The sequence below is a fragment of the Carlito syrichta genome, unplaced genomic scaffold, assembly GCF_000164805.1.
Source record: "Carlito syrichta isolate Samal-C Ts95f unplaced genomic scaffold, Tarsius_syrichta-2.0.1 Scaffold312129, whole genome shotgun sequence".
NCBI classification, from domain to species: domain Eukaryota; kingdom Metazoa; phylum Chordata; class Mammalia; order Primates; family Tarsiidae; genus Carlito; species Carlito syrichta.
In genome coordinates this window covers 222,198-235,676 of record NW_007256225.1, presented here as the reverse complement: position 1 = coordinate 235,676, position 13,479 = coordinate 222,198, and the positions used below count along the sequence as shown (strand labels likewise).

At 43.9% G+C, this 13,479-nt stretch overlaps 1 protein-coding gene across 2 annotated transcripts in view; it reads left to right on the top strand.

The window, feature by feature from the left end:
• PSEN1 (presenilin 1) overlaps positions 1-13,479 on the top strand; it is a 70,593-nt gene that overhangs the window by 498 nt on the left and 56,616 nt on the right. The window contains exons 2-6 of one of the 2 annotated variants that reach the window (XM_021718361.1): positions 1,535-1,540; positions 4,666-4,674; positions 5,814-5,817; positions 7,827-7,908; positions 7,996-8,135. In XM_021718361.1, the coding sequence (XP_021574036.1) occupies positions 8,049-8,135 (87 nt within the window). In that variant the 5' untranslated portion in view covers positions 1,535-1,540; positions 4,666-4,674; positions 5,814-5,817; positions 7,827-7,908; positions 7,996-8,048. Of the gene's footprint in view, positions 1-1,534; positions 1,541-4,665; positions 4,675-5,813; positions 5,818-7,824; positions 7,909-7,995; positions 8,136-13,479 lie in introns of those variants that run through there. The other variant, XM_008069585.2, reaches the window with a different exon arrangement.

The following is a 13,479-nucleotide window of genomic DNA, read 5'->3' as shown; positions in this document are numbered from 1 at the left end:
CGTCACTGGCTCCTGCTCAGGGCTCTTCCTTGGCGTGCTGTCGGAACAGATCCCGGCGCGGGCAGGGAGCGAAGGGGGCAATGCGGTAGGGTGGGCGGGGCTCAGCCGGACCCGATGGGAGTGCGGTTCCACCTGCGGGGCGGCACAGACTTGGAAGAGACGAGGAGAGTGCCTGGGAGTCAGGTGGGAGCCAGGAATGCAGTGTAAACGGGGCGGAAGGATAACGTTTCAAAGGGTCAGGCGTCCTCAGAAATCAGGAAGTACAGGGGTGAACGACCCAAGACGAAGGAGTGGTGTGGACGTGTCGCTTTACAGTGCCAGCAGGAGAACATGCCCTGCGTCAGGACTGCAGTGTAGGCAGGAGTCCCTTCAGCAGGAGAAAATGTTCTGCAACAGGACTGGAGTGTGGACAGGAGTCCCTTGAGCAGGTGAACGTCTTCTGCGACAAGCCTGGAGTAGACAGCAGTCCCTTGAGCAGATGAACATGTGCTGTGACAGGACTGCAGCGTAGACAGGAGTCACTTCCTAGCGTCCAAGTGATTGGAGCCCTGAAGAGCCACCTAAGGAGAGGAGGTCGAGAACAGACACAGGGACACTCAGGAGACCACCACGGGCCGTGTCACCCATGCTGAGCAAGGGCAGAGGCTTTGCGTTTAGGTGGAGTATCAGGAGAGCAGAAAGGATTTAGTAGCTCTGTGCAGTGGTATCCATTTCCACAGAGAATTTGAGACAATCATTCGGACAATTATGACCTCCTTGAAGAGTTATTGAAATTAAGTGACTTATTGGGAGAGATTCTCTATAGTTATAGAGAACCATAGTCATATCCACAGTTCTGAAATCCAAAAACTCATGAAAACCAAAAGATTTTTTAAACTAATTTGACAGCACAGTGTGACCTGTACGTAGGTATAGTCTTTTTATGTAATGTAAAACTATTCATTTGTTTTACTGTAGACTTGCTTTTCTGGTTCTATGGTAGACCTGTGGAAATTATATAAAGTATGATATTTGCATTCTATTACCACTACAAAGTGCAGGAAAAAAATCTGAATTCTAAACACATTTAGTCCTATGGGTTTCAAATATGGGATTCTAGACTTGTAAGTCTTTGTCCATTTTTATGATGCCTTCTGAGCCAGCGTAACTGTTATTTAAAACAAGTTGCTCACCTTGATTTTTCACTCCCCAGCCTAGAGAACTGTGTGCAATGAATTTCTATTGTTTATGAATTAAAAAAACAAAAAAACAAGTTGCTATAGTAACTGCATTGCAGACCTCCCAAACTCTACCGCTTGGTGTGTTCTTCTCGAGGCTCTGCTACAAAGCTCAGGACAGGTTTGTGGATGGGGGGCAGTTCTTATTTGTATGTCTTCTTGTGGACCCATGGCTAGATTAGGGGCAGTGGCAATTCATGGAAAGCTTTTCTCAAGGTAACAGCAGAAGCATAGGCAGGCAAGGCCAACTGCACAGGCCAGTGTAAGTGTCTGCTTTTTTTTTTTTTTTTGAGTAAAAGTCTCACTCTGTCGCTCAGGCTGGGGTGCAACGGGACGTTCACGGCCACCGCAGCCTCAACCTCCTGGGCTCAGGCGATCTTGCCTCAGCTTTCCAAGTAGGTGGAACCACAGGCATGTGCCCGGCTAATTTTTTTTTATTTATTATAGAGACGTGGTCTTGCCAAGTTGTCCAGGCTAGTCTCGAACCCTGAACTGGGGCAATCCTCTTGCCTCTGCCTCCCTAAGTGCTGGGATTACAGGTGTGAGCCATCTGCTTACCTCGACTTCCCAAAGTGCTGGGAGTACAGGCTTGAGCCACTGCACCTGGCCCTGATTAAATACTTTTGCAGGAAAGGAATAAATCACACACTCTTTTGGCACTAGAAAACCTTTTTTTTTTTTTTTTTTAGTTGGAGTCTCACTCTCATCCAGGCTGGAGTGCAGTAGTATGCTCAACGGCCACAGCAGCCTCAACCTGCTGAGTTTTGTAGATCCTTCCACCTCAGCCTTCCAAGTAGCTGGACCCACAGTTGTGTACTACTACACCCAGCTAATTTTTAAAATTTTTTTATAGAGATGAGGTCTCACCATGCTGCTCAGACTGCTCTAGAACTCCTGAGCTCAGGCAGTTCTTTTGCCTTCATCTCCCAAAGTGTTGGGATTATAGACGTGAGCCACCGCGCCCAGCTTTTTTCTTTTTTTTGAGTTGCGGTGACCATGAGTAAGCCACAGTGCTCCAGCCTGGGCTACATACAGAGTGAGACTCCAACTCAAAAAATAAATAAAAATAAAATGAACAATTCATTGGGTTTTAGTACATCCACAATGTTGTACAACCCTTACCACTATCTAATTGCAGAGCATTTCCTCCCCCTGACAAGGAACTCCTTGAACATTAAGCACTTCCTCCCTATTAACCACTCCTGCAGTTCCTGGTGACCACAAACCTGCTTTCTATCCTCATGTATTTGCCTGTTCTGGGCATTCATATGCATGGAATCATACAGTATGTGACTTTTTGTGTCTGGCTTCTTTCACTTAGCAGAATTTGTTTGTTTTTTGAGTCAGAGTCTCATTTTGTCACCCAGGCTGGAGTGCAGTGTCACGCTCATGGCTACTGTAGCCTCAACCTGCTGGGCTCAGGTGATCCTTCCACTTCAACCTTCCAAGTAGCTGGAATCACAGGCGTGCACCAACACACCCGGCTAATTTTTTGATTTATTGTAGAGATGAGGTCTTGCCACCTTGACCAGGCTGATCTCGAACCTCTGAGCTCAGACAGTCCTTTCACTTCTGCCTTTCAAAGTGCTGAGATTACAGGTGTGAGCTGACTCACTCAGTCTTGAATGTTATTTTTAATAGACTTACTTGGATATTTCAAACATTGCTCCTGTGATACTTTTTGAAGTACTGTTGGATAGAAGACTTTCTGGTTAGACAGACTTTTCTGTTCAGCACCTTTAAGCTTCGAGATTATCCCGGTAGTTCTCCTCAGGGAAGTTTTTTAGTCTCTTCGTATATAATAGAAAGAAATCCTAGTTGCCCCTAGAGGAGGATTTCTTTTTCTTTTATTTGATTGAGCACATGTCTTGAGAGAAAAGCGTGACTGTGAATTCAAGTATGTGTGCTGTCAGTCTTCATCAGGTGGCTTGGAACGCAAACCCTTCCTCTCATTTGGTGTTCACGGGGCTTAGCCAAGAATGTCATGAAGCCTACTAGTGTCTTTTGCCAGGCTGCTTGAACAGAGGGGTCATTCACTTTCTCCATGCAGTCATCAATTGTTTTCTTTTTTTTTCTGAGTTGGAGTCTCACTCTGTCACCCAGACTGGAGTGTAGTGGCCACTCTCGGCCTCCACAGCCTCGACCTGCTGGGCTCCGGCGATTCTTCTGCCTCAGCCTTAAAAGTAGCTGGAACTACAGGTGCGCGCTACCATGCCCGGCTAATTTTTTATTTATTGTAGAGATGAGGTCTTGCCAAGTTGCCCAGGTGGGTCTCGAACCTGCAGGCTCAGGCAATCCACTCACCTCAACCTCTCAAAGCGCGGGATTACAGGCTGAGCCACCGAGCCTGGCTATCAATTGTTTTCTACTGTCCCTGGTTCACAATCAAACCTCCTGCCCTTTTCTTTGAATCGACAGGATCTGTTTGTTCACCAGGCTGATTGCAGCCTCACTGTTGCCTGCCTCTTTCCCACTGAGATTCATGTAGAGAGCAGTTCTCCCAGGGAGGTCCCGGGGCATCATGATCTTAGAAGTATGGGAAGACATGAGGGTTCTGGGTCCTGGAGCTGTCTGTGCCATTGTGTCTGACTGACTGCCCAGGCATCTCCTTCATGAGATTCTTTTAAAATAGTCAGATGAGGCTGGGCGTTGTGGCTCAAGCCTGTAATCCCAGCACTTTGGGAGGCTGAGGTGAGAGGATTGCCTAAGCTCAGGGGTTTGAGACCAGTCTGGGCAACTTGGTGAGACCTAATCTCTGCAATAAATTTAAAAAAATTAGCCAGGCTGGATGGCACGCACCTGTAGTTCCAGCTACTTGGAAGGTTGAGGCAGAAGGATCACCTGAGCCCAGCAGGTCGAGGCTGCAGAGGCCGTGAGCATGCCACTGCACTCTAGCCTGGGCGACAGAGTAAGACTGTGATTCAAAAAAAAAAAGAGTCAAATGGAGTAATGTGCAAAGAACTTTAGAGATAGTATTAGGATATGCTAAAGCAACTGTTTTATTGCTGATGATTCTTACAAGAGTTGTCTGAGAAAGATCCAATATGATCACTTTGTATAGTTTCAACAGATCCTACGTGTAAAAGGGTAAATGTGGAAACCAATTAAAATGTCCAGATTCTCATTACAGGTTATCCTTTTAAAAAAATAATACTAGGACTGTAAATGAGGAATGCTTTTCACATGTAAGTTTTTACTTTCTAGTTAGACCAGTTATTGAAGCTTAAGATCGTTTACTACACCAGGCACAATGGCTTATGTCTGTAATCCCAGCCCTTTGGGAGGCAGAGGTGAGAAGATTGTCTGAGCCCAGGGGTTCGAGACTGGTCTGGGCAACTTGACGAGACCTTGTCTCTACAATAAATAAATAAAAATTAACTGGGCATAGTGGCACATACCTGTGAGGTATTTGGAAGGCTAAGGCAGAAGGATCACCTGAGCCCAGCAGGTTGAAGCTGTGGTGACTGTGAGCATTCCACTGCACTCCAGTCTGGGTGACAGTGAGATTTTAACTCAAAAAAACAAAAAAAAAGATCATTTACTGCTAAACAGTGATTTTTACTGGTAATAAAAATCAGCTCAGTATTCCTTAATACTCATTGCAGTGAACTCCTAAAGTGCAGGGATGGAGTTTTAGATAGAGACAATAGAGTAATACGTGAATTCTGGCTCTTGGCTTGTCAGATAGGACCTTAGGTAAGGTAGTTAACGTCTGTGTGCCTGCGTTATTTTCATCTGTAAAATGGGTAAACATAACAAATTAGTTTATTAAATCTTTTCAGTGTCTGTCTTTGAGTCTTAAAGTCTTCAGAAACATAAAACATATGTCTACACATAAGTAGACATTCTTATTTAGTGAATGGGTAATCTCCTCTTAGTATTTAGAGTTATTTTATTTATATTAAATTTTTAAAAATTTTATTTTTAGAGTCACTAGATAAATATTGTGATATAAAAATTTACAGAGATATAAAAATTAAGTTGGATTGGTTGGCATAGAAAAAGGAATGTTGAGGAGAACATTTCTCAAGGTCATTCCTCAAGGTCTCACCCTCTTGCCTAGGCTGGAGTGCAGTGGCACAATCATGGCTCACTGCAGCTTTAACCTCCTGGTCTCTGGTGATCCTCCCACCTCAGCCTCCCAAGTAGCTCGGATTTCAGGCACATGCTACCACAGCTGGCTGTATTTTTAATCCACTTTATTTTAAAAACAAATTTGCATATGTCTTGTTTAGTTGATATCAGTTTGCAGTTCCCTGTTATCATGCCAGCTGACAGTGAGCTGAAGATGAGGGAGGAGAAACACGCCCATAGTATATAAGAGCATGAGGTAGAATGGAATGCTTGCATGGTTAAACGTTGTCGTGCTTTGAACTTAAGTGTTAAGTATTAATTGAACTTGAAATTTTTACTTGAGGAAACAGTTATGTTAGGCGTTTTTGCTGAAAAATCACTAGAAGAAAAAAATGGAATATTTAGAGAGTAGAGGAGCCTAAAGTTAAAAGTGAAACAGGGCATTGGCATTACATGCTTTTTAATGCAGATACGTATATGGTAATGTTATAGATATTATGTATTAATTAGAGTCCTGCTCAGGTATGTACACAGATTTTCCCTTTTATGTTTCTGAAGACTTTAAACAAAAAGCAGACATTGAAATAATAAAGAATCGGCTGGGCCAGGTACAGTGGCTCATGCCTACAATTTCAGCACTTTGGGAGGCTGAGGTGAGAGGATTACCTGAGCCCATAGGTTCGAGTCCAGCCTGAGCAACTTGGTGAGACCTCATCTCTACAATAAATCAAAAAATTAGCCGAGTGTGGTGGTATGTGACTGTAGTTTCAGCTACTTGGAAGGCTGAGGTGGAAGGATCGCCTGAGCCCAGAAGGTGAAGACTGCAGTTGCCGTGAGTGTGCCACTGCACTCCAGCCTTGGCGACAGGGTGAGACCCCACCTCAAAAAGAAAAAAAAAAAAAAGAATCAGCTGACAGGTAGATGGGGATGTGGTCTCAGGAGGATGAACTCTGGGAGACATAGTCACATCTGTAAAAATCACTATGCTGGGACTGGAAGGAAAGACCTGTTACTGGGACTCAGGAGTCTGCGATGCTTGTCCTGGTTGACCCAGTTGTGCCAAAACCCTGAATTTCACTGGGTCCCCTTGTGCTTTTGGAAAATATGTATGTTCTCTGTGCACCTGCCATGGGATACTGTGATCAGGAGAAGATGAGATGATAGAAAGAATTTTGCTAATTAAAAGCATTAGATAGGCCGGGTACAGTGGCTCACGCCTATAATTCCAGCACTTTGGGAGGCAGAGGCTAGAGGTCTGCCTTGGCCAAGGGGTTCTAGACCAGCCTGGGCAATTTGGCAAGTCCTCATTTCTACAGTAAACCAAAAAATTAGCCAGGTGTGGTGGTGCACGCCTATAGTTCCAGCTATTGGAAGGCTGAGGCAGAAGTATCGCCTGAGCCCAGCAGGTTGAGGCTACAGTGATTGTGAGCATGCCACTGCATTCCAGCCTGGGTGACAGAGTGAGACTCCAACTAAAAAAAAAATTTTTTTTTTAAAAGCACTACATAAATATAAAGATGTAAAAATTAAGGAGACATAATAAGGTTGGATTTGTTGGCATAGGCAAATAAATTTTCTAAAAAACTTTTTACTTTAAAGATGTGACTTTAAAGATGTGAGGTAAAATTCATGGTTAGGTTTACAAATGTTTATTATGCAGGTACCCTTGTTGATGAGGTATACCCCCCCTTCCCCTGGCAGTTTCCTGCTACTGCCAATCCTGCCCCTGCTCCGCTGGCAGTTTCCCATTACTGCCAATTCCTTTCTTTCTTTCTTTCTTTTTTTTTTTGAGTTGGCCGCTCCCCGCCACTGCAGCCTCGACCTGCTGGGCTCTGGCGATCCTTCTGCCTCAGCCTTCCAAGTAGCTGGAACTACAGGCACGCGCTACCACTCCTGGCTACTTTTTTTGATTTATTGTAGAGATGAAGTCTTACCATGTTGCCCAGGCGGGTCTTGAACCTGCGGGCTCAGGCAATCTACTCACCTCATCCTCCCAAAACGCAGGGTTACAGACTGAGCCACCGAGCCCTGCTCCGGCTACTTTTTTGATGTATTGTAGAGATGAGGTCTCGCCAAGTTGCCCAGGTGGGTCTCGAACCTGTGGGCTCTGGCAATCCACTCTCCTCAGCCTCCCAAAGCGCTGGGATTACAGGCTGAGCCACAGAGCCCGGCGCCAATCCCTTTCTTTTTTATTTTACGATAATTGTTCAAGATCCACTTATGAGTGAGAACATGTGATACTCGGTTCTTTGTTTCTGTGATAGATCACTCAGTATTAGGAATCTTGAGGAGAACATTCCTCAAAGTCATTCAGCTCCTTTTGCTCAAACTCTGAAGTCATTAAGTGTCTTTGTGATTGAAAATATTTGGTATCTCAAGTGGATCCACTCATTGCTGAAGAGGTACCATGAGTTGACAAGCTCATTCACGTTCATGGCAAATTAACACATTTCTGATTTATAAGTATTTGATTGGTTTGAATGAATTTACTAGGATTTGCTCAACAATGGATGACCTGGTCAAATCCTGTTTCAGACCTAATCTGGAAGCCTACAAGTGACAGCAGCCCTCAGGGTCCTTAGCCAACTTGACCTGCAGGAGAACACATGAAAGAAAGGTTTGTTTCTGCTGAATGTAATTTATGAAAGTCCCTAAAAATAAAAGTATAATCATAAAGCCGACAGTTCTGTTTTCTTCTTTTCAGAATCCCAAGAGGCTTTGTTGTCTGTGAAAAAGTGTTTCTGTACATTTGCTCCAATGACAGAGTTACCTGCTCCTTTGTCCTACTTCCAGAATGCACAGATGTCCGAGGACAACCACCTGAGCAATACTGTACGTAGCCAGGTACAGTGTCAGCCTCTGAACTGTTCTTTCTTGACTGTGGATTCAGGTATGGCCCCTCGCCTCCTAGAGGGACTGAGTAACCTTTCTCTCCTTCGTCATATTACTTGTTGAGCTTCAGCTGATCACTGGGGGACAGAGGCTACTTAAGATGTGGATACTGATGTAGTTCCTCCTGGGCTCAGAAGTCACCTCAGTTGAAGCCTTCTCCAGCCTCCTGAGGTGGCAATGCTTGATAGTAAGCATTGTCCATCCTCTGACCTGTTTTGCTATTACTCTTCTATAGGCTGAGTCCGTTTCATTTATTGAGTTTGGTACCTAGCACAGTTCTGGCTGTGCTTAGTAAATGTTCATTGACAGAATGATTGTACAACGTGAGGCTAAGTGCAGAAGTGCTAAGAGTTCAGAGGGGGAGTCAAGAAAGGCATGTCATCTGTGCCATGGGACAAAGATTCTTCACCGGCTGTATACACACAGACATCAAGTTTACCTGCAACCCTATTAGCTAATCATTACAGGTTGAGTGTAGTTTCTACAGATGTCCTGTGAGATGGCTGGAGAATCAGTACGATTTTTAGAGATGGAGTCAGAATGGAGGAAAATGCAAGGCATACTATAAGCTGTGTAGACACACTAGTGGATCGAGAAGTCAGACTGTCCTCTGTTAGGGCCAGAGGGCAGAGCTAGAAACAGTGGTAGAAGTTACCAGGAAATAGGTTTTGGATCAGTAAAAATAATTTTCTTGTGACTGGGTGTGGTGGGGCATACTTGTAATCTGAGCTACTCATGAGGTGAGGGCAGGCAGATTGCTTGGTCCAGGAGTTGGAGACTAGCCTTGGCAACATAGCAAAACCCTATCTCAAAAAAAAAAAAGAACTTTCTCACAATCACAGTACATCTGAAAGACCATGGGATGCCTTGTAGTCTAGTGTGTACTTATCACTAAAAGTAGCCAGAGAGAGCTGGAAGACGACTGGTCAGATCTTCAGAGGATTATTCTGTGGAATGAACAGTTGTACCAGAGACTCGATGGTCTGGAAGCTCTCTTTACACTTTGAAGACCTGAGATTCCATTAGGTGATTTACTAGATAGTTTCAAAATTCTCTCCCAGCCTGAAAGTTCTGTCACCATGAGTTAAGATGGCCAACTGTCCCAGTTTACCTGAGGCTAGAGGTTGTGGAACACAGAACTTTCAGTTTTAAAACTGGGACAAGCCGGGCTCAGTGGCTCAGCCTGTAATCCCGTGCCTTTGGGAGGCTGAGGTGAGTGAATTGCCTGAGCCCGCGGGTTCGAGACCCGCCTGGGCAACTTGGCGAGACCTCATCTCTACAATAAATCAAAAAATCAGCCAGGCGTGGTAGCGCATGCCTGTAATTCCGGCTACTGGGAAGGCTGAGGCGGAAGGATTGCCGGAGCCCAGCAGGTCGAGGCTGCGGTGGCCAGGAGCGGCCACTGCACTCCAGTCTGGGCGACAGAGTGAGACTCCAACTCAAAAAAAACAAAAAACAAAAAACTGGGACAGTCCTGAGCAATTAGCATCAAGCTGGTTACTCTACCAGAAGTATAATGAAGCTGAAATAACTTTGGATCCACTAACCATTCCATTAGGTGAATTTTTCACGTGGCTCCACGTACTGTTATGGTTATATATTATTAACGTTTAAGTAGAAGGTAATATCTGCCGGGCTCAGTGGCTCAGCCTGTAATCCCGCACCTTTGGGAGACTGAGATGTGAGCGGATTGCCTGAACCCGCGGGTTCGAGACCCGCCTGGGCAGCGAGACCTCACCTCTACAATAAATCAAAAAATCAACCGGGCATGGTAGCGCATGCCTGTAATTCCAGTTACTTGGAAGGCTGAGGTGGAAGGATCGCTGGAGCCCAGCAGGTCGAGGCTGTGGTGGCTGGGAGTGGCCACTGCACTCCAGTCTGGGTGACAGAGCGAGACTCCAACTCAAAAAAAAAAAAAAAGAAGATAATATCTAAAACATTTTTCTTGTTCCAAAGGTTAAACATTGCCCTTTGCTTCTTTCTTCAACTCTCAGCAAGTCTTGTGCTGGACTGCTATAGCCTGGAAAATGAGTTTTCATTTTGGTTTGCTGTGTATAATCTCATTCACAGTGAAGGGTTTTGAAGTTTGATGACAGTGGAAGACTTGAAAGTAGTGCCTTTTTTTTTTTTTTTTTTTTTTTTTTAGTTGGAGTCTCACTCTGTCACCCAGGCTGGAGGGAGGGTAGTGGCATGCTCCCGATTACCACAGCCTCGACCTGCTGGGCTCAGGCAATCCTTCTGCATCAGCTTTCCAAGTAGTTGAAACTACAGGCACGTGCCAACATATCTGGCTAATTTTTTGATTTATTGTAGAGATGAGGTCTCACCAAGTTGTCAAGGTTGGTCTCGAACCCATGGACTCCCAAAGTGCTGGGATTATAGGCATGAACCACTGTGCCCGGCCCTAGGTTTTTAACCCAAGTATTTATTTCTCAAATTTTTGTTGTGTAATGTTTCAAGCATACACAGAAACGTATGATCAATAATATAATAAGCACCCATGTACCTATAACCCAACTTATTAAACTGAAACATCTCATTTTCTGTGTATACCTTGTTTTTGAAGATTATTTTCACTAAGCCTTTTCTGTTTCTATTTATTGATCCTACACTAAATGAAATTCTAACTAAAGTCAAAATTTTGCATTTAATTTGAAAAAAGAGACTGGTTATATGACAACAAAAAACTGCAGATAAAATTGAAATGCCCCTCCCCGAGTCTTCTTCCTTCTTTCCCAGGGTAATTACTATCCCAAATTTGGTGTTTTCATGCTTACCATACATTTCTGTGTACATGAGGAACAACAGGCACTAGACACTGCTAAAGGAGGGAAGAGGGATAGGGCATACAACCACACACTGGATACCAGGTCCACTACCAGGGTAAGTGAGGGCTTGCTAGAAGCCCAAACTTCACCTGCATGCAATTTACTTATGTAGTAAACCCTTACATGTACCCCACTCCAAAATAATATATTTATGTACATAAATAATATATTATATAATACTTGTGCATACAACTAGCTGAGTTGTGGGCAGTGGAGGAATTTGTTCAAGTCAGTTTATGAATTAAGAAGGGCATATTTATTAAAGGCAAGAGAGCAATGAGCAATGAGCAAGGAAGTCTGCTGTCTGCCAAGAGGCAGGGGCCAGAGGGGAGTTTTATAGGGCTATGCTGGGTAGTTTACATGTGGTGTGAGGGGTTTGGGGAGGGAAGTTAGCTACATGCTGTGTGAGGGGTCTGCAAAGCAGGTTGATTATGTTGATCTGTTCCTTAAGACAGGGTTAATTTACAGCAGTGGTTAACTGCTTTTCTCTTTATAGTGGACAGTTAAAGATTAATTTACAACAATGATTTACAGCAGTCAGCAAGCTTTTACCACTCTTACTGTGGTAAGTTACTTGTATTTCATCTTCAGGCTTCTTTCCTCAGTATAATTTACCCAATTGTTGCTGGCCTATTTGGGCCTTATATTTTTCTCCACGGTACTACTTTGCATGTTTTAAAACTTTATATGAATTAAAGTGTATGTGTGTCTAAAAGTTGAAGACAGTTTCTACGTTTTTGAAATTCATGTATGTTGCAGAAGAGATTCCCATATTCTTGGAATTTATGCATATGTAGATGTTTGTAGCTCTAGGTCAGCCCAACCTTTTTAGCATCAGAGACCAATTTCAAGGAAGACAATTTTTCTATGACCTGGAGGGTGGATTTTGGGGATGATTCAAGCGCAATACATTTATTGTGCACTTTTTATTTCTATTTTTACACAATAATATATAATTTAATATGTAGCATACTGCCTCAGGTCCTCCTCAGATCATTGGGCGTTAGACTCTTAAGGAGAGTGCAACTGAGATCTCTTACATGTGCAGTTCACAATAGGATTCTCACAGGAGTGATCTGACAGAAGGTGGAGCTCAGGTGGTAATGTGAACAACAGGGAGCAGCTGTGCTCTGCTCCATGCCTGCCACTCGCCTCCTGCTGTGTACAGCCCAGTTCCTGTACCAGTCCGTGGCCTGGGAATTGGGGATCTCTGCTCTAGTTTATTCATTTTCTCTTTGAATATATAAAAATTACCTATTTTGTATACAAATACTTGGTAGTTTCCAATTTTTCACAGTAACCATGCTACAGTGGCATACTGATTCCTTAATCCTTATGCACTTTTGTGAGTTTCTTAAAGATTGCTGTGATTGAGTATATGGATCTTAAACTACAAAATCTGACAATTAAGTTTGTGAGCTCATCCTAGAAAAAGTGCTGCATACCTCATTGCTGAATATCGCTACAGTTACCTTTTTGAAGTAATCTCCTTAGGAAGCTATGCACTGAAGCCAGCACCTAGTCCACCTGTCAATGCGGTTTTTGAACTCTTTTGTTTTTTGAATTGGAGTCTCACTCTGTTGCCCAGACTGGAGTGCAGTGGCATGCTCACAGCCACCACAGCCTCGACCTGCTGGGTTCAGGCAATCCTTCCACCTCAGCCTTCTAAGTAGCTGAAACTACAGCCATGTGCCACCACACAAAGCTAATTTTTTGATTTGTTGTAGAGATGAGGTCTCACCAAGTTGCCCGGGCTGGTCTCGAACCCATGAGCTCAGCCAGTCCTCTCACCTTGGCCTCCCAAAGCACTGGGATCATAGGCGGGAGCCACTGCGCCCAACTTGAACTCTTTTTCTGGAATGTCCATCAGAGCTATTGTTTTCCCCTGATGTCCTGAATGTCATCTAAATGTCTTTCTTTCAATATTTTCTTTATCTTCAGGTAAAGAGAAAAGTCACTGGGGGCTAGATCAGGTGAGTAGGGAGGGTGTTCCAATACAGTCATTTATTTACTGGCTAAAAACTCCCTCACAGACAGTGCTGTGTAAGCTGGTACAATGTTGTGATGCAAGAGCTCCTTCAGGACCATTTTTGCACACACCAGTTTCATGCCAAGATTTTCAGTTAAACTTTTCCTGACTCTTTCTCTATTGATGTTTATTTGGTTCGCTGTTCTTCTCACAGTCAGCTGATATTTTGATGCACAAGTCGACAGATTTTTACAATGTTTTCGTCAGTTCTGCTCATTACTGGCCATCCTGATCTCTCTTCATCAGTGACACTTTTTTCCCCCTCAGAAAAGCATTTAATTCATTTGTACACTGTCATTTTCTTCATGGTATGATCTACATAACTAACATGTACCTGATTTCACTTCTACTCTTGCCAAGTTTTTTTTGAGTTGGAGTCTCACTCTGTCACCCAGACTGGAGTGCAGTGGCCGCTCCTGGCCACTGCAGCCTCGATCTG